The 26,817-nt window shown below is 47.9% G+C and overlaps 1 protein-coding gene across 2 annotated transcripts in view; it reads left to right on the top strand.

Moving 5' to 3' along the window:
* cerkl (ceramide kinase-like) overlaps positions 1-26,817 on the top strand; it is a 101,460-nt gene that overhangs the window by 16,889 nt on the left and 57,754 nt on the right. For both annotated transcript variants that reach the window (XM_055871130.1, XM_055871131.1), the window contains exon 2: positions 3,584-3,817. In XM_055871130.1, the coding sequence (XP_055727105.1) occupies positions 3,584-3,817 (234 nt within the window). The remainder of the gene's footprint in view (positions 1-3,583; positions 3,818-26,817) is intronic.

The raw sequence follows: 26,817 nt of genomic DNA on the forward strand, positions 1-26,817 counted from the left end.
TGGGGCCGGGGCTGGAGATTTTACTAATGAAGAAAGGGTTTCACATGATGGGAGACGGACTCATTTAGGGAAGAGAGGGAATCACAATCAGGACAGGTCAGCCTTCTTGGACAAAGATTTCAGAGCTGTTAAATTGTGTCTGATTGTCCTCAGCAGGAGCACCACAGAGAACAAGACACTAAAGATATAACGACTCAGGATAAGACCCAGATGTAGACACAGGAGGCGGACAGTTTTAATCTCAGATATTTTTTATAAAAACAGGAGGAAAGCAAATGGCAGGTCAAGGGCAGGCAGAGGTCAGTAATCTAAGGCAGTCAATCAGAGACAGAACGGCAGGCAGGGTCAGGGCAGGCAGAATGGTCAGAACCGGGAAGGCTAGAAAACAAAACTAGAGAAACAGCAAAAACGGGAAACACGCTGGAACTACTTGACAGTACAAGACTAACTGGCACAGATAAACAGAAAACACAGGTATAAATACACAGGAGATAATTGGGACAAATGGGAGACACTTGGTTGGGGGTGGAGACATGTGAAACAGATCAGGGTGTGACAGTACCCCCCCCCCCCCCCCCCCATGGGCACCACCTGGCGTTCTACCCGGGGTGTCGGCGGCGGAACTCAGCGATGAGTCCAGGATGTTCCTAGCGGGGATCCAGCACCTCTCCTCTGAGCCATAACCCTCCTAGTCAACCAGGTACTGGAATCCCCTTCACCAAGGTTGAACACTCAGGAGATGCCTCACCGTGTATGCCGGATGGCCATCGGGGAAGAGGGGTGGTCCTTGAAACCTAAGACAAAGGGCTATGAGACAGAGGTTTAATCCTAGACACATGAAAAGTGGGATGTATATCGAGGGTGCGGTGCAACAGAAGATGAACGGCAGAGGGGCTAAGGATTTTGGGATGGGAAAAGGGCCGATTAAAACGGGGAAAGTTTACAGGACACCTGGAGGGGCAGATCCTGAGTGGAAAGCCATACCCTCTGCCCGAGACGATAGCAGAGGTGGTCTTGAGAAGGGCGGACCAGGCTCTCTTCCAGGTACGACGACAGCGGCAGACGAACATCTGGGCAGAGGGTATGCTGACTTCTTGCTCAGGGAAGAGAGGAGGCTGATATCCCAAGGAACACTCAAAGGGGCGAGAGGCCAGTGGCCGAGCAGGGAAGAGTGTTGCGGGCGTATTCCACCCACACGAGTTGCTGGCTCCAGATGGTGGGGTTGTCGGTGACGAGGCAATGAAGAGCCGTCTGTAGGTCCTTTTTGGCTTGCTCTGACTGGCTGTTAGACTGGTGTTGGAAGCCAGAGGGCAGGCTGGCCGGATATATGAGACCTGGGGCGGTGAGGAACATGGAGTGGTTGAAGGAGGCCCGCCGAAGCTTGCCGCGGAGTCTTATTCTGCGCACACACAGTGCAGGCGGCGATGAACTCAGAGATGTCAGGAACCATGGTGGGCCACCAAAACCGTTGTCGGACGAAGGCCAAGGTCCGACGGGAGCCAGGATGGCAGGTGAGTCTAGAGGAATGGGCCCATTCCAGGACCGGAGAACGGACAGAGTCCGGGAAAAACATCCGGTTAGCCGGGCTCCCCCTGGGACTCCGGCTCTCTATACCCCACATGAGTGCAGCCGCCAGACACGAGGTAGGGAGGATGGTCTCGGGGTCAGACGGTGTGGCAGCAGGGCTATACAGGCATGAGAGCGCATCAGGTTTGACATTCTTGGACCCAGGGCGGTAGGAGATAGTGAAATTAAAACAAGTAAATAACAGTGCCCATCAAGCCTCCCTTGGGGTGAGGCGTTTGGAGGTGCGGAGATATTCCAGGTTCTTATGGCCAGTCCACACTAGGAATGGATGTTCCGACCCCTCTAACCAGTGCCTCCACTCCTCCAACGCCATTTTAACCGCTAGTAGCTCTCGATTTCCCACATCATAGTTCCTCTCAGCGGGGTTTAGTCGATGGGAAAGTAAGGCAAGGGATGCAGCTTTTGGTCCTGGGCAGAATGCTGGGAAAGGGCGCCCCCCCACTCCGACGTTGAGGCGTCGACCTCCTACACAAACTGACGGGACATGTCCGGATGGATTAAGATGGGAGCTGTAGTGAATTGATGCTTGAGGTCCAAAAACACCCGGTCAGCTGCTGGAGACCACGTGAAAGGAACCTTGGGAGAGGTGAGTGCTGAGAGGGGGGAAGCCATGGTGCTGTAAACCCAGATGAAGCTGCTGTAGAAATGAGAAAACCCTAGAAAACATTGCAGTTGCACTCTGGATGTGGGTTGAGGCCAATCCACCACCGCTCTAACCTTGTCAGAATCCATCTGAATAAACTTCAGACAATGCATGTGGCAGAACGGGCTCCAACCCAGGATAGTTCCAAAAGCCCAGTCGATCAGGGGACTGTTCCTCTGGAGCCATCAAAACCACAGCTACATAAGGTGATTTGATGATCAGGAACGGCATAGACTCACTGTGATTACCTGACACTCGCAGGTTGATAGGATCCGTATTGTGGGTAACTCTGCCAGTAGAGCGCCCATCCAGCGCAGTAACATCCATGAGATCGGAGAGGGGTTGTGTGGAGGTACCCAGCTCCGACACCATGGTAGTGTACATAAAACTCTCGTTGGCCCCAGAGTCAATGAGTACCCGGAGAGATTTGGACCCGTCACCTCACAGCAGGATGGCATGAAGAGGGGTACGAGTAAGGGGAGATTGGAAACTCCCCATACGACTCACCAGCATACGTATCTGCTGATGAACCTGGTCTTTTAATGGACAGGTAGATATCTAATGTCCTGTAGTACCACAATACAGACAGCACTTGGTGCTCAGTCTGCACAAGCGTTCAACAGGAGACAATCTAGCCCTGTCCAGTTGCATGGGCTCCGAAGGAAACTGGTCGACTGCCCTCCGTGATTCCCGAGGGAACTCGGGTGACATCGGATTCTCCCAGCCATCTAGACTTCGGGAACTTCCGTGATTCCTTGGAGGAGAGGTGGGAATCGTGGACGAGCGAGTGTGACCAGGAACAGACCTCCTCTTCCTCCTACGTTCCAGAAGCCGGCCAACGATCTGTAGGGTCAAGGCTATGAGAGAGTCGTGGTCTATGGGCAGCTCCCGGGCTGCGAGCTTCAACCACCTCCGATAATCCATGATGGAACGTGTCAAACAGGAATTCCGGGTTCCAGGTACTTTCGGTGGCAAAAGTGCGAAAATACAGAGTCCTGTGATGTCACGCTCTCTGTCAACACATTAGGAGTAGAACTTAAACACTTAACTTTTAAACCTCTGGATAAGAGCATCTGCTAAAATGTAAATGTAAACCTGTTATCTCTCAGAACTAGGCTAAGTTGTTTGTTCACGCATAGGCCAAAGCATTTATGGCAGCATCATAGTAAAGGGCTCCTGCAATATTTGCAATACAATATTTAGCTATATCATATTCTTTCTTCCTGTGTATCTCCAGGTCAATCGGAGACGCTGAGGCGTAAAGAGTACATGGAGCTGAAGGATGTGTTTGTACCTTAGGTTTTATAGACGCTGCCTGTAGCATATAATATCATCTGTCTCTCTGTGTTCCAGGCCAGTCGGAAACTCTGAGGACCACAGAGTACGTGGAGCTGAAGGATGTGTTTGGAGTGAAGGTGAAGAGACGTCGTTCTGCGGGCCAGGAGACAGGGGGCACTCTCCTGGGCATCACTCTGTTCCAGTGTAAGAAGAAGGGACCCAAGCTGAAGGACCATGCCATTCACTTCAACAACATGAGCGTGGACCATTGTGAGATCTGGTTCAAAAAACTTAAGGAGATACTCAGTGGTAAGTGTCAGTGTCCTTCACAAAAAATACTTTAGACACATAGGACTGATTTCTCTGACAAAGATTGAGCCTAGTTCTAGACTCAATGGTGATTCTGCTTTTTAGTCTAAGGCTTAATCTGGGTCAGGTAAACACATACAGTATTTGGTACGACTGAGTAGTGCATTTTATGTGGACCTAACCTATGGCCCCAAACTCAATTGTACTACCCTAAGTGGGCCATGGTTTTGACAAATATTTGAACACCAAACATATCAAGCTGTTTATGGTGGACAGCAATTTGCATGATTTTGTTAAGTGCAACAGCCCACAATGATTTTGAGGCAGGCTCATATATTTGGTCTCTTAAAGTTCACTGATAATAAAGCTATGCATTATTGATCACTATAGTCATTCGGATATCAGACTTTTTACAGGTTGTCACACAAATACAGTCTCCAATATCTTCCTATCGTGATTTTTTTATGACTTATTTTAAGCAGCAAGTGAAAAAGATTCACACAGATGTTTTGGTAAAACCTGTGTGAAAATTCAAACCATGAAATATAAAAAAGCAGCGCTGGAAGTGTCCTGGAAGTTTGTGTTGCTAGAAATGTCATACAACTTAGTGACATATTACCAGACAGGATAAGCTCCCATGTGTTCCAAGCATAGAGATCACATGCTCGGGTTAACACAACACCTCCCAACAATTGCTCACTTTATATCATGCTAACAAACAAGAGGATTGGAAAGGGGCCTTAAGATATTGTTGACGAAACCTGAGATACTTTTTCTAAAAGGATGGAACCATTCCAACAGCAGTTAGTAGTTAGTGGCACCAGAGCGAGCATTATATCTGAATATGAGTTAAATATAAGGCTTAGAGTGGCACCACCACCCCTATATGGTTATTGGCTCTCTGAGTATCTCCAGCAAGAGACCTCCCATGATGGGGACACCTGTCTCTGAGGGCCATGCTGGGCTGCCCTGGTTCTGACAGCCTGTCTCCCTGTCTCCCCCATCAGCTCCGTAGAACGACAGATAATTACTAACTACAGGGTGGCCACCATCAACCTGTTCTTCAGGCCCTTGTGGCCAACACCTCATCCTCATTCCACCCTCGCTCCTCCTCTCTCCCACTCGCCTCCTCTCTCCTACCCTCCTCCTCCTTATCCACTACTCCTCCTACCACCTCATCTCCTTCTCTCCCACCCTCCTCCTCCTCTTCAGGCAGTGCCATGGCGTCACACAAAAAAGTGGCCATATCCAACACCTCTTAATGAATCTACTACATGCTGCCTCCTCAGACATAATATCCTTGACAATTTAATATCCACCCCAGACATTTTGACTAATATACAGTGTGTGCATAGAATGTATGTTGGAGTCTGACTGTTTCTGTAAGTGACAAACCTGGTTTAGAGATAGCCCTACCAGGTGTAGTTTAGAGCCCCAGTTAGTGACACTGTCAGTCTGTGCATAATGCTGTGTGAACACAAGTTAGTAATCCCTGTAATGTTCGTAGCTAACAGCAGCAGCCAGCTAATCCAACATGATGATGTAACACCTACACTCAGTAGGTACATTAGTCATCTAAGATTAAAGAGGATTGTTGTTCTGTTAGCTCAATCTAGCTGGGATTACACCATCTCTCCTTTCCCAGGCCTGTCTGCTCCTCTCTGAAGCTCTGTTCCATCTTCCCTGTTCTGTTCCTCAGGCAAAACAAGGACGTGCCCCAAATGGCACCCTATGACCTATATAATTCACTACTTTTGACTAGAACCCCATGGGCCCAGTTCAAAAGTAGTGAACTACATTACCTATGAAAGAGGGTTCTATTTGGGATGCAGTACAACTTTGGCACAGACAACTTTTAAAGCTGTACCTCCCTCAGCCTGAAGAGGATCCAAATCCTTGGCTAAATTCTAAATGGCACCCTATTCTCTATCTAGTGAACTACTTTTGACCAAGACCCATAGGCCTCTGGTCAAAAGTAGTGCACTATGTTGGGAATAGGGTGCCATTTGGGATGCGGGCTATTGGTTTTTGTGTGAGAGGACTGCGAGTACTTTATCATGAATAAATTAACATAATTAAAACAACATGTCTGGAGGCAGCCTACAGGACACTGAACAAGCTAAAAAAAAGATTCTAGACTGTCTGCTATTAAAAACAACAATTTGATATTAGCTGGCATTTTTTGGTTAGGAATATGCAGAATAGTAATACATACATCCCATAGCCACATTGGTCCCGTGTGGCTCAGTTGGTAGAGCATGGCGCTTGCAACGCCAGGGTTGTGGGTTCGTTTCCCACGGGGGGCCAGTACAAAAAAAAGTATGAATGTATGTACTTGTAAGTCGCTCTGGATAAGAGCGTCTGCTAAATGACTTAAATGTAAATGTAATATTAGGCTTGACAGGGGTTAAAACTAAGATAAATTACTGAATCTATTACAAATAAACTCTGGATAATAAGAGCAGTTACTAAATCAGTTACTAAATCAACAAGAGATATATCGGCTATGATAAGCCAACTGACATTTACTCCTGATTATTATTTGACCATGCTGGTCATTTATGAACATTTGAATATCTTGGCCATGTTCTGTTATAATCTCCACCCGGCACAGCCAGAAGAGGACACCCCTCATAGCCTGGTTCCTCTCTAGGTTTCTTCCTAGGTTTTGGCCTTTCTAGGGAGTTTTTCCTAGCCACCGTGCTTCTACACCTGCATTGCTTGCTGTTTGGGGTTTTAGGCTGGGTTTCTGTACAGCACTTCGAGATATTAGCTGATGTACGAAGGGCTATATAAAATAAAAAAAATAAACTTGAAACTTGATTGAATAGATCATGTTATGAAACTAAGCCTGGGCTCCTGTTAAAAAAGCATCATTTTACAGAATAGTTTTCACCAAATCTATTTCCAATTCTGCAAGACAGTGGCAGTGTATTTGCACTACTACAGTATATATTAAATTATATCAACAAGAGACATTGGTTATTGGGAGGCAGGTAGCCTAGTGGTTAGAGCGTTGGGCCAGTAACCGAAAGGTCGCTGGTTTGAATACCCGAGCCGACAAGGTGAAAAATCAGCAGATTTGCCCATGAGTAGGGCACTTAACCCTAATTAGCTCCAGGGGTGCCGTACTACTATGACTGACTCTGTAAAACAACACATTTCACTGCACCTATCCGGTGTATGAGTGAATATGGTTAAACCTGACAAAGATCCACTGCGGCTCAAAACATCGTCGCTATTAAAGCGTGGTATTAGAAGTATAATGCAGAGGCCTTAGCCTTCACCTGGCGCTATGAGGCTTAAGTAAGTAGGTAAATAAATTAGGAAAATAACAGACCTTTTTGTCCTTATCAACAAGAGATATATATAATCTTATATAAGATCCAATAATAGCCACATGAATCATTCATCTATTCATATAGGCTCTATACAAAGAGTGAAAACATAAAGGGTTAAAAAAAATCCTCTCCATTCTCTTGTTAAACAACTTTGCTAGGGTGTTTTATGTAGCTCTTACACTACATCTTATCAAAAGACTTATTCCAATGCACATATGAATTCATTTTAGAGGACAATGGCCAGTGGATTAACTGGGATGACCTTTTAGTTGAACTCTGAGCTTTTTCCATTCTCTCTCTCTTTTTGTCCTCTCCTTCTCACTCTCTCTTTTCTTCCCCCTGAGGGCAACAACAATAAAGTTCAACTTGATGCAGGAGTGTGACCATCCACTTTGACAAGAGCACCAAGGCCACATTATCTGTCCGGAGAGGGGAGACGGCCTGGTGGCGATGCAGGCCTGGTTGGTCTGATTGACCTGCTCGATAGACGGACCACTAATCTGTGAATGAAAGGAGGCTTTAAAAATGCCATGGAGGCGATTGTAGGTCTAAACAGTGTTGCTTGCTCGCACAAGGCCAAGGGTATCAGAAAGACACAGACATTCTGCCTTGTATGCCTTGTACAGGTGTTGCCATTGTTAGCTATGGCCTCTTGCACACGTTGGTCTGTCTGTGACCGGGCTGGAGACATTATCACACGACTAATGGCTGGTTTAATCTGGTGGCTGACACCCTCAGCTGGACCCCGCCACCTCATGTGTCAGACCACATCACATGGCTTGTCACTGTGATGGCCAAGGCAATGTCCCCATTTGATTTCCAGCGTTCAGAATCTGTTTCTAGGAAAGGAGAGAGAGGGATTGATAAAAAAGGCAAGGAGGGAGACGAGTTTTAGAGCAACACCTTTTGTGTTTAACTGTCAGCTGGGACACTCCCTCCATTGTGCGACGTTATTAGAGTCTCCCTGGGAAACGAGGGTGCAGGGATTCACCGTTCCCTCTGTAACAGGTGAGAGCTCCTGTAGTCCAGCGTGCCACTGTTTATATTCCCCATGTGGGACAAATTATTCAGCAGCACCACTGACTTAACAACAGCTTCACAATAAAACAAGATACATAATCCCCCAATTGAAAACAGAGCGAGAGAGAGGGAGAGCACAATGCACTGTGTACCATTGTGTGAGGCTATCCAGGTATAATTGTAACAGGCAGTCATGTGTGCTGAGGCTCAAAGCGACATGTGGCCCAAAGTAGTGCATTTGTCTCCTAGATGGATTATCTTGGTGAAGGAGAAATGCTCACTAACAGGAATGTAAACAATTTTGTTCACAAAATTTGAGAAAAATAAGCTTTTTGTGCTTATGGAACATTTCTGGGATGTTTTTTTTCAGCTCTTGAAACATGGGACCACCACTTTATATGTTGCGTTTATGTTTTTGTTCAGTACAAATAGTTTTATGACATATAACTTTTTTTATTTATTTATTTTTTATTTATTTAACCTTTATTTAACCAGGTAGGCAAATTGAGAACACGTTCTCATTTACAATTGCGACCTGGCCAAGATAAAGCAAAGCAGTTCGACACATACAACAACACATAGTTACACATGGAGTAAAAACAAACATATAGTCAATAATACAGTGAAAAAATAAATAAGTCTATATACAATGTGAGCAAGTGAGGTGAGATAAGGGAGGTGAAGGCAAACAGATATATGTATAAATAAATAAAAATATAAAAAGGCCATGGAGGCGAAGTGAGTACAACACAGCAAGTAAAATAAAAACTAAAAAAACACTGGAATGGTTGGTTTGCATTGGAAGAAAGTGCAAAGTAGAGACAGAAATAATGGGGTGCAAAGGAGCAAAATAAATTAATAAATAAATACAGTAGGTAAAGAGGTAGTTGTTTGGGCTAAATTGTAGATGGGTTATGTACAGGTGCAGTAATCTATGAGCTGCTCTGACAGCTGGTGCTTAAAGCTAGTGAGGGAGATAGGTGTTTCCAGTTTCAGAGATTTTTGTAGTTCGTTCCAGTCATTGGCAGCAGAGAACTGGAAGGAGAGGCGTCCAAAGGAAGAATTGGTTTTGGGGGTGACTAGAGAGATATACCTGCTGGAGCGCGTGCTACAGGTAGGTGCTGCTATGGTGACCAGCGAGCTGAGATAAGGGGGGACTTTACCTAGCAGGGTCTTGTAGATGACCTGGAACCAGTGGGTTTGGCGACGAGTATGAAGCGAGGGCCAGCCAACGAGAGTGTACAGGTCGCAGTGGTGGGTAGTATATGGGGCTTTGGTGACAAAACGGATGGCACTGTGATAGACTGCATCCAATTTATTGAGTAGGGTTTTGGAGGCTATTTTGTAAATGACATCACCGAAGTCGAGGATTGGTAGGATGGTCAGTTTTACAAGGGTATGTTTGGCAGCATGAGTAAAGGATGCTTTGTTGCGGAATAGGAAGCCAATTCTAGATTTGACTTTGGATTGGAGATGTTTGATGTGGGTCTGGAAGGAGAGTTTACAGTCTAACCAGACACCTAGGTATTTGTAGTTGTCCACATATTCTAAGTCAGAGCCGTCCAAAGTAGTGATGTTGGACAGGCGGGCAGGAGCAGGCAGCGATCGGTTGAAGAGCATGCATTTGGTTTTACTTGTATTTAAGAGCAGTTGGAGGCCACGGAAGGAGAGTTGTATGGCATTGAAGCTCGCCTGGAGGGTTGTTAACACAGTGTCAAAAGAAGGGCCAGAAGTATACAGAATAGTGTCGTCTGCGTAGAGGTGGATATGTTTTATAAAAGTCCAGCATCTAGTCATATCCTGAGAATGATATTACTCTGTCTGTGTTGTGCTGTGCCTACTGGAGGACTGTATTAAGGACTTTACCCTGGTCCTTGCCTGCTAGCTGACTGGAGCACTGTATTAAGGACTTTACCCTGGTCCCTGCCTGCTAGCTGACTGGAGCACTGTATTAAGGACTTTACCCTGGTCCCTGCCTGCTAGCTGACTGGAGCACTGTATTAAGGACTTTACCCTGGTCCCTGCCTGCTAGCTGAGTGGAGGACTGTATTATGTTACCCTGGTCCCTGCCTGCTAGCTGACTGGAGGAGTGTATTATGTTACCCTGGTCCCTGCCTGCTAGCTGACTGGAGGAGTGTATTATGTTACCCTGGTCCCTGCTTGCTAGCTGACTGGAGGAGTGTATTATGTTACCCTGGTCCCTGCCTGCTAGCTGACTGGAGGAGTGTATAATGTTACCCTGGTCCCTGCCTGCTAGCTGAGTGGAGGAGTGTATTATGTTACCCTGGTCTCTGTCTGCTTGCTGACTGGAGCAGTGTATTATTTTACCCTGGTCCCTGCCTGCTAGCTGACTGGAGGAGTGTATTATGTTACCCTGGTCCCTGCCTGCTAGCTGACTGGAGGAGTGTATTATGTTACCCTGGTCCCTGTCTGCTAGCTGACTGGAGGAGTGTATTATGTTACCCTGGTCCCTGTCTGCTAGCTGACTGGAGGAGTGTATTACGTTACCCTGGTCCCTGCCTACTGGCTGAGTGGAGGACTGTATTAAGGACTTTACCCTGGTCCCTGTCTGCTAGCTGAGTGGAGGAGTGTATTATGTTACCCTGGTCCCTGCCTGCTAGCTGACTGGAGGAGTGTATTATGTTACCCTGGTCCCTGTCTGCTAGCTGACTGGAGGAGTGTATTATGTTACCCTGGTCCCTGTCTGCTAGCTGACTGGAGGAGTGTATTATGTTACCCTGGTCCCTGCCTACTAGCTGAGTGGAGGAGTGTATTATGTTACCCTGGTCCCTGTCTGCTAGCTGAGTGGAGGAGTGTATTATGTTACCCTGGTCCCTGTCTGCTAGCTGACTGGAGGAGTGTATTATGTTACCCTGGTCCCTGTCTGCTAGCTGACTGGAGGAGTGTATTATGTTACCCTGGTCCCTGTCTGCTAGCTGACTGGAGGAGTGTATTATGTTACCCTGGTCCCTGTCTGCTAGCTGACTGGAGGAGTGTATTATGTTACCCTGGTCCCTGTCTGCTAGCTGACTGGAGGAGTGTATTATGTTACCCTGGTCCCTGTCTGCTAGCTGACTGGAGGAGTGTATTATGTTACCCTGGTCCCTGCCTGCTAGCTGACTGGAGGAGTGTATTATGTTACTCTGGTCCCTGCCTGCTAGCTGACTGAAGGACTGTATTAAGGACTTTACCCTGGTCCCTCTCTGCTAGCTGACTGGAGGAGTGTATTATGTTACCCTGGTCCCTGTCTGCTAGCTGATTGGAGGAGTGTATTATGTTGCCCTGGTCCCTGTCTGCTAGCTGAGTGGAGGACTGTATTAAGGACTTTACCCTGGTCCCTGTCTGCTAGCTGACTGGAGGAGTGTATTATGTTACCCTGGTCCCTGTCTGCTAGCTGATTGGAGGAGTGTATTATGTTGCCCTGGTCCCTGTCTGCTAGCTGAGTGGAGGACTGTATTAAGGACTTTACCCTGGTCCCTGTCTGCTAGCTGACTGGAGGAGTGTATTATGTTACCCTGGTCCCTGTCTGCTAGCTGTGTGGAGGAGTGTATTATGTTACCCTGGTCCCTGTCTGCTAGCTGACTGGAGCAGTGTATTATGTTACCCTGGTCCCTGTCTGCTAGCTGACTGGAGGAGTGTATTATGTTACCCTGGTCCTTGTCTGCTAGCTGACTGGAGGAGTGTATTATGTTACCCTGGTCCCTGCCTGCTAGCTGAGTGGAGGAGTGTATTATGTTACCCTGGTCACTGTCTGCTAGCTGAGTGGAGGAGTGTATTATGTTACCCTGGTCCCTGCCTGCTAGCTGATTGGAGGAGTGTATTATGTTACCCTGGTCTCTGTCTGCTAGCTGAGTGGTGGAGTGTATTATGTTACCCTGGTCCCTGCCTGCTAGCTGAGTGGAGGAGTGTATTATGTTACCCTGGTCCCTGTCTGCTAGCTGACTGGAGGAGTGTATTATGTTACCCTGGTCCCTCCCTGCTAGCTGACTGGAGGAGTGTATTATGTTACCCTGGTCCCTGTCTGCTAGCTGACTGGAGGAGTGTATTATGTTACCCTGGTCCCTGCCTGCTAGCTGACTGAAGGACTGTATTAAGGACTTTACCCTGGTCCCTGTCTGCTAGCTGACTGGAGGAGTGTATTATGTTACCCTGGTCCCTGTCTGCTAGCTGACTGGAGGAGTGTATTATGTTACCCTGGTCCCTGTCTGCTAGCTGACTGGAGGACTGTATTAAGGACTTTACCCTGGTCCCTGTCTGCTAGCTGACTGGAGGACTGTATTAAGGACTTTACCCTGGTCCCTCTCTGCTAGCTGACTGGAGGAGTGTATTATGTTACCCTGGTCCCTGTCTGCTAGCTGACTGGAGTAGTGTATTATGTTACCCTGGTCCCTGTCTGCTAGCTGAGTGGAGGACTGTATTAAGGACTTTACCCTGGTCCCTGTCTGCTAGCTGACTGAAGGAGTGTATTATGTTACCCTGGTCCCTGCCTGCTAGCTGACTGGAGGAGTGTATTATGTTACCCTTGTCCCTGTCTGCTAGCTGAGTGGAGGAGTGTATTATGTTACCCTGGTCCCTGCCTGCTAGCTGACTGGAGGAGTGTATTATGTTACCCTGGTCCCTGCCAGCTAGCTGACTGAAGGACTGTATTAAGGACTTTACCCTGGTCCCTCTCTGCTAGCTGACTGGAGGAGTGTATTATGTTACCCTGGTCCCTGTCTGCTAGCTGACTGGAGGAGTGTATTATGTTACCCTGGTCCCTGTCTGCTAGCTGAGTGGAGGAGTGTATTATGTTACCCTGGTCCCTGTCTGCTAGCTGAGTGGAGGAGTGTATTATGTTACCCTGGTCCCTGTCTGCTAGTTGACTGGAGGAGTGTATTATGTTACCCTGGTCCCTGTCTGCTAGTTGACTGGAGGACTGTATTAAGGACTTTACCCTGGTCCCTGCCTGCTAGCTGAGTGGAGGAGTGTATTATGTTACCCTGGTCCCTGTCTGCTAGTTGACTGGAGCAGTGTATTATGTTACCCTGGTCCCTGTCTGCTAGTTGACTGGAGGAGTGTATTATGTTACCCTGGTCCCTGCCTGCTAGCTGACTGGAGGAGTGTATTATGTTACCCTGGTCCCTGCCTGCTAGCTGACTGGAGGAGTGTATTATGTTACCCTGGTCCCTGTCTGCTAGCTGAGTGGAGGAGTGTATTATGTTAGCTAGCAGGCAGGGACCAGGGTGAGTGGAGGAGTGTATTATGTTACCCTGGTCCCTGTCTGCTAGCTGACTGGAGGAGTGTATTATGTTACCCTGGTCCCTGCCTGCTAGCTGACTGGAGGAGTGTATTATGTTACCCTGGTCCCTGTCTGCTAGCTGACTGGAGGAGTGTATTATGTTACCCTGGTCCCTGCCTGCTAGCTGACTGGAGGAGTGTATTATGTTACCCTGGTCCCTGCCTACTAGCTGAGTGGAGGAGTGTATTATGTTACCCTGGTCCCTGTCTGCTAGCTGACTGGAGGAGTGTATTATGTTACCCTGGTCCCTGCCTGCTAGCTGACTGAAGGACTGTATTAAGGACTTTACCCTGGTCCCTGTCTGCTAGCTGACTGGAGGAGTGTATTATGTTACCCTGGTCCCTGTCTGCTAGCTGAGTGGAGGAGTGTATTATGTTACCCTGGTCCCTGTCTGCTAGCTGAATGGAGGAGTGTATTATGTTACTCCGGTCCCTGTCTGCTAGCTGACTGGAGGAGTGTATTATGTTACCCTGGTCCCTGTCTGCTAGCTGACCCGAGGAGTGTATTATGTTACCCTGGTCCCTGTCTGCTAGCTGACTGGAGGAGTGTATTATGTTACCCTGGTCCCTGTCTGCTAGCTGACTGAAGGAGTGTATTATGTTACCCTGGTCCCTGTCTGCTAGCTGACTGGAGGAGTGTATTATGTTACCCTGGTCCCTGCCTGCTAGCTGAGTGGAGGAGTGTATTATGTTACCCTGGTCCCTGCCTGCTAGCTGACTGGAGGAGTGTATTATGTTACCCTGGTCCCTGCCTACTAGCTGAGTGGAGGAGTGTATTATGTTAAGTGGGTCCCTGTCTGCTAGCTGTGTGGAGGAGTGTATTATGTTACCCTGGTCCCTGCCTGCTAGCTGACTGGAGGAGTGTATTATGTTACCCTGGTCCCTGCCTGCTAGCTGAGTGGAGGAGTGTATTATGTTACCCTGGTCCCTGCCTGCTAGCTGAGTGGAGGAGTGTATTATGTTACCCTGGTCCCTGTCTGCTAGTTGACTGGAGCAGTGTATTATGTTACCCTGGTCCCTGTCTGCTAGTTGACTGGAGGAGTGTATTATGTTACCCTGGTCCCTGTCTGCTAGCTGAGTGGAGGAGTGTATTATGTTACCCTGGTCCCTGCCTGCTAGCTTTCTGGAGGAGTGTATTATGTTACCCTGGTCCCTGTCTGCTAGCTGACTGGAGGAGTGTATTATGTTACCCTGGTCCCTGCCTGCTAGCTGAGTGGAGGAGTGTATTATGTTACCCTGGTCCCTGTCTGCTAGCTGACTGGAGGAGTATATTATGTTACCCTGGTCCCTGCCTGCTAGCTGACTGGAGGAGTGTATTATGTTACCCTGGTCCCTGTCTGCTAGCTGACTGGAGGAGTGTATTATGTTACCCTGGTCCCTGCCTGCTAGCTGACTGGAGGAGTGTATTATGTTACCCTGGTCCCTGCCTACTAGCTGAGTGGAGGAGTGTATTATGTTACCCTGGTCCCTGTCTGCTAGCTGACTGAAGGACTGTATTAAGGACTTTACCCTGGTCCCTGTCTGCTAGCTGACTGGAGGAGTGTATTATGTTACCCTGGTCCCTGTCTGCTAGCTGAGTGGAGGAGTGTATTATGTTACCCTGGTCCCTGTCTGCTAGCTGAGTGGAGGAGTGTATTATGTTACCCTGGTCCCTGCCTGCTAGCTGACCCGAGGAGTGTATTATGTTACCCTGGTCCCTGTCTGCTAGCTGACCCGAGGAGTGTATTATGTTACCCTGGTCCCTGTCTGCTAGCTGACTGGAGGAGTGTATTATGTTACCCTGGTCCCTGTCTGCTAGCTGACCCGAGGAGTGTATTATGTTACCCTGGTCCCTGTCTGCTAGCTGACCCGAGGAGTGTATTATGTTACCCAGGTCCCTGTCTGCTAGCTGACTGGAGGAGTGTATTATGTTACCCTGGTCCCTGTCTGCTAGCTGACTGAAGGAGTGTATTATGTTACCCTGGTCCCTGTCTGCTAGCTGACTGGAGGAGTGTATTATGTTACCCTGGTCCCTGTCTGCTAGCTGACTGGAGGAGTGTATTATGTTACCCTGGTCCCTGTCTGCTAGCTGACTGGAGGAGTGTATTATGTTACCCTGGTCCCTGTCTGCTAGCTGACTGGAGGAGTGTATTATGTTACCCTGGTCCCTGCCTGCTAGGTGACTGGAGGAGTGTATTATGTTACCCTGGTCTCTGTCTGCTAGCTGACTGGAGGAGTGTATTATGTTACCCTGGTCCCTGCCTGCTAGCTGACTGGAGGACTGTATTAAGGACTTTAGCCTGGTCCCTGCCTGCTAGCTGAGTGGAGGAGTGTATTATGTTACCCTGGTCCCTGTCTGCTAGCTGACTGGAGGAGTGTATTATGTTACCCTGGTCCCTGTCTGCTAGCTGAGTGGAGGAGTGTATTATGTTACCCTGGTCCCTGTCTGCTAGCTGACTGGAGGAGTGTATTATGTTACCCTGGTCCCTGTCTGCTAGCTGACTGGAGGAGTGTATTATGTTACCCTGGTCCCTGCCTGCTAGCTGAGTGGAGGAGTGTATTATGTTACCCTGGTCCCTGCCTGCTAGCTGACTGGAGGAGTGTATTATGTTACCCTGGTCCCTGCCTGCTAGCTGAGTGGAGGAGTATATTATGTTACCCTGGTCCCTGTCTGCTAGCTGAGTGGAGGAGTGTATTATGTTACCCTGGTCCCTGTCTGCTAGCTGACTGGAGGAGTGTATTATGTTACCCTGGTCCCTGTCTGCTAGCTGACTGGAGGAGTGTATTATGTTACCCTGGTCCCTGTCTGCTAGCTGACTGGAGGAGTTTATTATGTTACCCTGGTCCCTGTCTGCTAGCTGACTGGAGGAGTGTATTATGTTACCCTGGTCCCTGTCTGCTAGCTGTCTGCAGGAGTCTATTACGTTACCCTGGTCCCTGTCTGCTAGCTGAGTGGAGGAGTGTATTATGTTACCCTGGTCCCTGTCTGCTAGCTGACTGGAGGAGTGTATTATGTTACCCTGGTCCCTGTCTGCTAGCTGAGTGGAGGAGTGTATTATGTTACCCTGGTCTCTGTCTGCTAGCTGACTGGAGGAGTGTATTATGTTACCCTGGTCCCTGTCTGCTAGCTGAGTGGAGGAGTGTATTATGTTACCCTGGTCCCTGTCTGCTAGCTGACTGGAGGAGTGTATTACGTTACCCTGGTCCCTGTCTGCTAGCTGACTGGAGGAGTGTATTACGTTACCCTGGTCCCTGTCTGCTAGCTGACTGGAGGAGTGTATTATGTTACCCTGGTCCCTGTCTGCTAGCTGACTGGAGGACTGTATTAAGGACTTTACCCTGGTCCCCGTCTGCTAGCTGAGTGGAGGAGTGTATTATGTTACCCTGGTCCCTGTCTGCTAGCTGAGTGGGGGAGTGTATTATGTTACCCTGGTCCCTGTCTGCTAGCTGAGTGGAGGAGTGTATTATGTTACCCTGGTCCCTGTCTACTAGCTGACTGGAGGAGTGTATTATGTTACCCTGGTCCCTGTCTGCTAGCTTATTTGAGGAGTGTATTATGTTACCCTTGTCCCTGTCTGCTAGCTGACTGGAGGAGTGTATTATGTTACTCTGGTCCCTGTCTGCTAGCTGAGTGAAGGACTGTATTAAGGACTTTACCCTGGTCCCTGTCTGCTAGCTGACTGAAGGACTGTATTAAGGACTTTACCCTGGTCCCTGCCTGCTAGCTGACTGGAGGAGTGTATTATGTTACCCTGGTCCCTGTCTGCTAGCTGACTGAAGGACTGTATTAAGGACTTTACCCCGGTCTCTGCCTGCTAGCTGACTGGAGGAGTGTATTATGTTACCCTGGTCCCTGTCTGCTAGCTGACTGGAGGAGTGTATTATGTTACCCTGGTCCCTGCCTACTAGCTGAGTGGAGGAGTGTATTATGTTACCCTGGTCCCTGCCTACTAGCTGAGTGGAGGAGTGTATTATGTTACCCTGGTCCCTGCCGGCTAGCTGAGTGGAGGAGTGTATTATGTTACCCTGGTCCCTGTCTGCTAGCTGACTGGAGGAGTGTATTATGTTACCCTGGTCCCTGTCTGCTAGCTGAGTGGAGGAGTGTATTATGTTACCCTGGTCCCTGTCTGCTAGCTGAGTGGAGGAGTGTATTATGTTACCCTGGTCCCTGTCTGCCAACTGAATGGAGGAGTGTATTATGTTACCCTGGTCCCTGTCTGCTAGCTGACTGGAGCAGTGTATTATTGTACCCTGGTCCCTGCCTGCTAGCTGACTGGAGGAGTGTATTATGTTACCCTGGTCCCTGTCTGCTAGCTGAGTGGAGGAGTGTATTATGTTACCCTGGTCCCTGTCTGCTAGCTGACTGGAGGAGTGTATTATGTTACCCTGGTCCCTGTCTGCTAGCTGACTGGAGCAGTGTATTATTTTACCCTGGTCCCTGCCTGCTAGCTGACTGGAGGAGTGTATTATGTTACCCTGGTCCCTGTCTGCTAGCTGAGTGGAGGAGTGTATTATGTTACCCTGGTCCCTGTCTGCTAGCTGACTGGAGGAGTGTATTATGTTACCCTGGTCCCTGTCTGCTAGCTGACTGGAGGACTGTATTATGTTACCCTGGTCCCTGCCTACTAGCTGAGTGGAGGAGTGTATTATGTTACCCTGGTCCCTGCCTGCTAGCTGAGTGGAGGAGTGTATTATGTTACCCTGGTCCCTGTCTGCTAGCTGACTGGAGGAGTGTATTATGTTACCCTGGTCCCTGCCTGCTAGCTGACTGGAGGAGTGTATTAAGGACTTTACCCTGGTCCCTGCCTGCTAGCTGAGTGGAGGAGTGTATTATGTTACCCAGGTCCCTGTCTGCTAGCTGACTGGAGGAGTGTATTATGTTACCCTGGTCCCTGTCTGCTAGCTGACTGGAGGAGTGTATTATGTTACCCTGGTCCCTGCCTGCTAGCTGACTGGAGGAGTGTATTATGTTACCCTGGTCCCTGCCTGCTAGCTGAGTGGAGGAGTGTATTATGTTACCCTGGTCCCTGCCTGCTAGCTGAGTGGAGGAGTGTATTATGTTACCCTGGTCCCTGTCTGCTAGCTGACTGGAGGAGTATATTATGTTACCCTGGTCCCTGCCTGCTAGCTGACTGGAGGAGTGTATTATGTTACCCTGGTCCCTGTCTGCTAGCTGACTGGAGGAGTGTATTATGTTACCCTGGTCCCTGCCTGCTAGCTGACTGGAGGAGTGTATTATGTTACCCTGGTCCCTGCCTACTAGCTGAGTGGAGGAGTGTATTATGTTACCCTGGTCCCTGTCTGCTAGCTGACTGAAGGACTGTATTAAGGACTTTACCCTGGTCCCTGTCTGCTAGCTGACTGGAGGAGTGTATTATGTTACCCTGGTCCCTGTCTGCTAGCTGAGTGGAGGAGTGTATTATGTTACCCTGGTCCCTGTCTGCTAGCTGAGTGGAGGAGTGTATTATGTTACCCTGGTCCCTGCCTGCTAGCTGACCCGAGGAGTGTATTATGTTACCCTGGTCCCTGTCTGCTAGCTGACTGGAGGAGTGTATTATGTTACCCTGGTCCCTGTCTGCTAGCTGACCCGAGGAGTGTATTATGTTACCCTGGTCCCTGTCTGCTAGCTGACTGGAGGAGTGTATTATGTTACCCTGGTCCCTGTCTGCTAGCTGACCCGAGGAGTGTATTATGTTACCCTGGTCCCTGTCTGCTAGCTGACTGGAGGAGTGTATTATGTTACCCTGGTCCCTGTCTGCTAGCTGACTGAAGGAGTGTATTATGTTACCCTGGTCCCTGTCTGCTAGCTGACTGGAGGAGTGTATTATGTTACCCTGGTCCCTGTCTGCTAGCTGACTGGAGGAGTGTATTATGTTACCCTGGTCCCTGTCTGCTAGCTGACTGGAGGAGTGTATTATGTTACCCTGGTCCCTGTCTGCTAGCTGACTGGAGGAGTGTATTATGTTACCCTGGTCCCTGTCTGCTAGCTGACTGGAGGAGTGTATTATGTTACCCTGGTCCCTGCCTGCTAGCTGACTGGAGGACTGTATTAAGGACTTTACCCTGGTCCCTGCCTGCTAGCTGAGTGGAGGAGTGTATTATGTTACCCTGGTCCCTGTCTGCTAGCTGACTGGAGGAGTGTATTATGTTACCCTGGTCCCTGTCTGCTAGCTGACTGGAGGAGTGTATTATGTTACCCTGGTCCCTGTCTGCTAGCTGACTGGAGGAGTGTATTATGTTACCCTGGTCCCTGTCTGCTAGCTGACTGGAGGAGTGTATTATGTTACCCTGGTCCCTGTCTGCTAGCTGACTGCAGGAGTCTATTACGTTACCCTGGTCCCTGTCTGCTAGCTGAGTGGAGGAGTGTATTATGTTACCCTGGTCCCTGTCTGCTAGCTGACTGGAGGAGTGTATTATGTTACCCTGGTCCCTGTCTGCTAGCTGAGTGGAGGAGTGTATTATGTTACCCTGGTCTCTGTCTGCTAGCTGACTGGAGGAGTGTATTATGTTACCCTGGTCCCTGTCTGCTAGCTGAGTGGAGGAGTGTATTATGTTACCCTGGTCCCTGTCTGCTAGCTGACTGGAGGAGTGTATTATGTTACCCTGGTCCCTGCCTGCTAGCTGACTGGAGGAGTGTATTATGTTACCCTGGTCCCTGTCTGCTAGCTGACTGGAGGAGTGTATTACGTTACCCTGGTCCCTGTCTGCTAGCTGACTGGAGGAGTGTATTACGTTACCCTGGTCCCTGTCTGCTAGCTGACTGGAGGAGTGTATTATGTTACCCTGGTCCCTGTCTGCTAGCTGACTGGAGGACTGTATTAAGGACTTTACCCTGGTCCCTGTCTGCTAGCTGAGTGGAGGAGTGTATTATGTTATCCTGGTCCTTGTCTGCTAGCTGACTGGAGGAGTGTATTATGTTACCCTGGTCCCTGTCTGCTAGCTGAGTGGAGGAGTGTATTATGTTACCCTGGTCCCTGTCTGCTAGCTGAGTGGAGGAGTGTATTATGTTACCCTGGTCCCTGTCTACTAGCTGACTGGAGGAGTGTATTATGTTACCCTGGTCCCTGTCTGCTAGCTGAGTGGAGGAGTGTATTATGTTACCCTGGTCCCTGTCTGCTAGCTGAGTGGAGGAGTGTATTATGTTACCCTGGTCCCTGTCTGCTAGCTGACTGGAGGAGTGTATTATGTTACTCTGGTCCCTGTCTGCTAGCTGAGTGAAGGACTGTATTAAGGACTTTACCCTGGTCCCTGTCTGCTAGCTGACTGAAGGACTGTATTAAGGACTTTACCCTGGTCCCTGCCTGTTAGCTGACTGGAGGAGTGTATTATGTTACCCTGGTCCCTGTCTGCTAGCAGACTGAAGGACTGTATTAAGGACTTTACCCTGGTCTCTGCCTGCTAGCTGACTGGAGGAGTGTATTATGTTACCCTGGTCCCTGTCTGCTAGCTGACTGGAGGAGTGTATTATGTTACCCTGGTCCCTGCCTACTAGCTGAGTGGAGGAGTGTATTATGTTACCCTGGTCCCTGCCTGCTAGCTGAGTGGAGGAGTGTATTATGTTACCCTGGTCCCTGCCTACTAGCTGAGTGGAGGAGTGTATTATGTTACCCTGGTCCCTGTCTGCTAGCTGACTGGAGGACTGTATTATGTTACCCTGGTCCCTGCCTACTAGCTGACTGGAGGAGTGTATTATGTTACCCTGGTCCCTGTCTGCTAGCTGACTGGAGGACTGTATTATGTTACCCTGGTCCCTGCCTACTAGCTGAGTGGAGGAGTGTATTATGTTACCCTGGTCCCTGTCTGCTAGCTGACTGGAGGAGTGTATTATGTTACCCTGGTCCCTGCCTGCTAGCTGACTGGAGGACTGTATTAAGGACTTTACCCTGGTCCCTGTCTGCTAGCTGACTGGAGGAGTGTATTATGTTACCCTGGTCCCTGCCTGCTAGCTGACTGGAGGAGTGTATTATGTTACCCTGGTCCCTGTCTGCTAGCTGAGTGGAGGAGTGTATTATGTTACCCTGGTCCCTGTCTGCTAGCTGACTGGAGGAGTGTATTATGTTACCCTGGTCCCTGTCTGCTAGCTGACTGGAGGACTGTATTAAGGACTTTACCCTGGTCCCTGCCTGCTAGCTGACTGGAGGAGTGTATTATGTTACCCTGGTCCCTGCCTGCTAGCTGACTGGAGGAGTGTATTATGTTACCCTGGTCCCTGCCTGCTAGCTGACTGGAGGAGTGTATTATGTTACCCTGGTCCCTGCCTGCTAGCTGACTGGAGGAGTGTATTATGTTACCCTGGTCCCTGCCTGCTAGCTGACTGGAGGAGTGTATTATGTTACCCTGGTCCCTGCCTGCTAGCTGACTGGAGGAGTGTATTATGTTACCCTGGTCCCTGCCTGCTAGCTGACTGGAGGAGTGTATTATGTTACCCTGGTCCCTGTCTGCTAGCTGAGTGGAGGAGTGTATTATGTTACCCTGGTCCCTGTCTGCTAGCTGACTGGAGGAGTGTATTATGTTACCCTGGTCCCTGCCTGCTAGCTGACTGGAGGAGTGTATTATGTTACCCTGGTCCCTGTCTGCTAGCTGACTGGAGGAGTGTATTATGTTACCCTGGTCCCTGCCTGCTAGCTGACTGGAGGAGTGTATTATGTTACCCTGGTCCCTGTCTGCTAGCTGAGTGGAGGAGTGTATTAAGTTACCCTGGTCCCTGTCTGCTAGCTGACTGGAGGAGTGTATTATTGTTACACATTAACAGCCTTTCCATTAAGTCACCATGTGTATCCACGGAGACACTACCTTCTCTCCAGCTCCTCTGAACAGATAGCAGTCCCTCTCTCAGCCTAGCTTAGTCCACCATGTTTTCTGTTGTTGGTCTTTGTAAACTTAGTTTGGTGAGGTGGGAAAACTTCCCACCGGGCGAGTCAAGTGAATTAGTTAGAGAGAAAGTGGATTGTGTGGATGTACTGGATGAATGGGTGGGTGAATGAACCAGTAAGGGATTGAGGTGTTGTGGTGAAGGATACAGGACAAGGTGGATAAGGGAGTTAGTGATTGAGTGTTTTAATTGAATCATGGGAGACAGTAGTTGAGTTAGATGAATAGGAGAGTGTTTAAGTGTGTCACTGAATGACCATGTGAGTTACATCAAGGGAGAGCGTGAGTGAATCGGAGTTTGTGTGTGCCTGTTTGTGCCTGTTTGTGCCTGTGTGTGCCTGTGTGTGCCTGTGTGTGCCTGTGTTTGCCTGTGTGTGTGTTTGTGCTTTAGTGTGTGTGTGTTCTCTCATCATGGGAGAGTGGCAGTGTGTGTGTGTTTATAGCTGTCTGCTCCTGTCTCTCTGTGGAGGATGATACAGAGCGTAGCAGATGCTCAACTCTGTACCAAAGGTATCACAGACATACAGTATTACTTTCACTGCATGGAGTACCAGTCCTGTCTCAGTGTATTCCCCACAGACTGTCTGCCTGCCTGTCTGCCTGCCTGTCTGCCTGCCTGTCTGCCTGCCTGTCTGCCTGTCTGGCCTCGTCTCTCTATCACACCAAACCCTGTTATCAGTCATTGTTGAAGCACAGACCACATGTCACTGTATGACACATACACACTGCATTTCTACAATGAAAACACAGCAGCAGAGAAACACAGGTTCATCATCTACAGTGAAAACACAGCAGCAGTATAACACAGGTTCATCATCTACAGTGAAAACACAGCAGCAGTATAACACAGGTTCATCATCTACAGTGAAAACACAGCAGCAGTATAACACAGGTTCATCATCTACAGTGAAAACACAGCAGCAGTATAACACAGGTTCATCATCTACAGTGAAAACACAGCAGCAGTATAACACAGGTTCATCATCTACAGTGAACACACAGCAGCAGTATAACACAGGTTCATCATCTACAGTGAAAACACAGCAGCAGTATAACACAGGTTCATCATCTACAGTGAAAACACAGCAGCAGTATAACACAGGTTCATCATCTACAGTGAAAACACAGCAGCAGAGAAACACAGGTTCATCACCTACAGTGAAAACACAGCAGCAGTATAACACAGGTTCATCATCTACAGTGAAAACACAGCAGCAGTATAACACAGGTTCATCATCTACAGTGAAAACACAGCAGCAGTATAACACAGGTTCATCATCTACAGTGAAAACACAGCAGCAGAGAAACACAGGTTCATCACCTACAGTGAAAACACAGCAGCAGTATAACACAGGTTCATCACCTACAGTGAAAACACAGCAGCAGAGAAACACAGGTTCATCATCTACAGTGAAAACACAGCAGCAGTATAACACAGGTTCATCACCTACAGTGAAAACACAGCAGCAGTATAACACAGGTTCATCACCTACAGTGAAAACACATATGATGCTGTGAATCTCTTCACTGCACTCATTTTATTTAATATAATATTGTGGTTTATAGTGTACTTAGTGCTGGAACATATTCACAAAGCTGATGTTGTTAACCTTTAGTGAAAGGAACCAGAGACACATTCCCATAGGTGTTTTTGGAATATTTAAGGATGAACACAGATCGCACGCTGATAACATTTTCTGTTATATTCACAACACAGTTTTTATATTCACAGCACAGTTTTTATATTCACAGCACAGTTTTTACATTCACAACACAGTTTTTATATTCACAGCACAGTTTTTATATTCACAACACAGTTTTTATATTCACAGCACAGTTTTTACATTCACAGCACAGTTTTTACATTCACAACACAGTTTTTATATTCACAACACAGTTTTTATATTCACAGCACAGTTTTTATATTCACAACACAGTTTTTATATTCACAGCACAGTTTTTATATTCACAACACAGTTTTTATATTCACAGCACAGTTTTTACATTCACAGCACAGTTTTTACATTCACAACACAGTTTTTATATTCACAACACAGTTTTTATATTCACAGCACAGTTTTTACATTCACAACACAGTTTTTATATTCACAGCACAGTTTTTATATTCACAACACAGTTTTTATATTCACAACACAGTTTTTACATTCACAACACAGTTTTTACATTCACAACACAGTTTTTACATTCACAACACAGTTTTTACATTCACAACACAGTTTTTACATTCACAACACAGTTTTTACATTCACAACACAGTTTTTACATTCACAACACAGTTTTTACGTTCACAACACAGTTTTTACATCCACAACACAGTTTTTACATCCACAACACAGTTTTTATATTCACAACACAGTTTTTATATTCACAACATAGTTTTTACATTCACAACACAGTTTTTACATTCACAACACAGTTTTTACATTCACAACACAGTTTTTATATTCACAACACAGTTTTTACATTCACAACACAGTTTTTACATTCACAACACAGTTTTTACGTTCACAACACAGTTTTTACGTTCACAACACAGTTTTTACATTCACAACACAGTTTTTACATTCACAACACAGTTTTTACATCCACAACACAGTTTTTATATTCACAACACAGTTTTTATATTCACAACATAGTTGTCACAGTTGTGTCTTCTAGGAATCACTCCTGATGAAATCTTACTGTCAATCTGGGAGATCTTTGAATGACATCCCTCTGTTAAAAGCAATACAGACTATTCACACAGCCCAAATAATCCCAAATATCTAGTCCATTTATTCAGCATGGAGGGAGGATTGAGTTGGGGGGCAGAGTACATATGGACGGGGGGGTTGTGTGTGTGTGTGTGTGCATGTGAGCGTGTGTATGTGAATCTGTATGAGTGAGTGTGTGTGTGTTGGGAGCCAGATCCAGAGCCTTAGCCCGGTGATCCCCCTGCTTGAGATGTCCGGGTGGGGAGGGGTGTCGTGGAGGTACTGGGGGCTCCCCCATCGCTAATGCGTTCTAATGCCAGCTCCTGACACAGCGGCAGATGCTCCCGGTTTGGCAGGGGATCTGAGGATCTGAAGAAGGGTTTGGGTTTTGGGTCCCCCACCCTCGTATGGAGGCTACGCCACGAGAAGGAGCAAAAGATGGGGACAAGATGGGGTCAAGACGAGTCCAGCCTAGACGACTCAGTACTCTGTTAACATGGTCCCAGATCTGTTTGTGCTTTCTTGCCTACACCTATGGTCGTTGTTGCACGTGACCGCAAAAACAGATCTCGGGACCACGCTAGTTCTCCATCTCCTGTATGTCTCTCTCTAAATACCCCTTCCTCTCCTGGATCCAACAGATGAGATCCAGGACCCAGCCATATGAGGCCCTGACCTTCCCCACACCCAGGCCTCCCATCTCAGGCTCAGCCAAGACTGTCGTTTACCACCCAGCCAGCCTGCCTGTCAGGGATTTTCAGCAGGGGAAAAATAAGACATCTGTTCCTAAAGGATTAGCAAATATTTGGTGGCCTTCTGAAAGCCTATCTGTGTGTGTCTGAGCAGTCACTGAGCTGCATATGTGCCTTACATCTCTCTCTCTCCCCCTCTCTCTCTCTCTCCTTCTCTCTCTTTGTTTCTTACTCTCTTTGTTTCTTACTCTCTCTCTTTCTTCCTCTCTGGTGAACCCTCACCCTCCCAGTGTTTATAAGCTCATTAAATGGAAGAATAGCAGCCTACAGTCAAATGAAAAGAATAGGGACAACACAACACTGATACTGATAGAACAGGAGGCTGATGCGGCTGAGTAATTGGCCTCAGCTGTAATAGCCATACTTGCGTTCCAAATAGCACCCGATTTTCTATATAGTGCACTACTTTTGACCAAGGCCCTATGGGACCTGGTCAAATGTAGTGCACTCTATAGGGAGTAGGGTGCCATTTGGGACAGAACCATATATTTCCCATCAGATCCCCATTTGTGATCGTTAGCCCACCAGAGGGGAGGAGGCTCTTAGTCTTCCTGGTACTGGATGGATAGAAACTTTATTTCCCAACAGAATCAATGAGAAAACTGACCTCAGCTCCAGGTCATTTAATGGTGGTTATGGGAAAAGTAGTCCCTGGTGACTTATGGTTGTCTCTAGGGGTAGAGAGAAGCCCTTAGCAGGTCTAAGCAGCAGATGCTCTGGTGACTGAGTCTCGACCACAGCCACAGGAGCCACCCTCCTCTCCTCCTGGTTCTGTCTGTCTGCACTTAGTGGGGCTGGAGGTCCGACAGATGTAGTCACTGTGTTGGGCGACGTGTGGTGTGTGTGTGTGTGTGTGTGTTGGGTGACATTAGGCCAGCAGTATGGTCCTCAGGGGTAATGCAGCATTAAACCCATGAGTCAGAGGCTGAAGATATTATCATCGGATGCAAACTGATGATCTCATGTTGTTGTCCTCAAGCGGCTGCAACATCACTCTCTAATCGCACATACAGTAATTCAGTCAATGTATTCAGTCAATGTAGCAT

This window comes from Salvelinus fontinalis, chromosome 19 (genome assembly GCF_029448725.1).
Source record: "Salvelinus fontinalis isolate EN_2023a chromosome 19, ASM2944872v1, whole genome shotgun sequence".
Classification (NCBI taxonomy): domain Eukaryota; kingdom Metazoa; phylum Chordata; class Actinopteri; order Salmoniformes; family Salmonidae; genus Salvelinus; species Salvelinus fontinalis.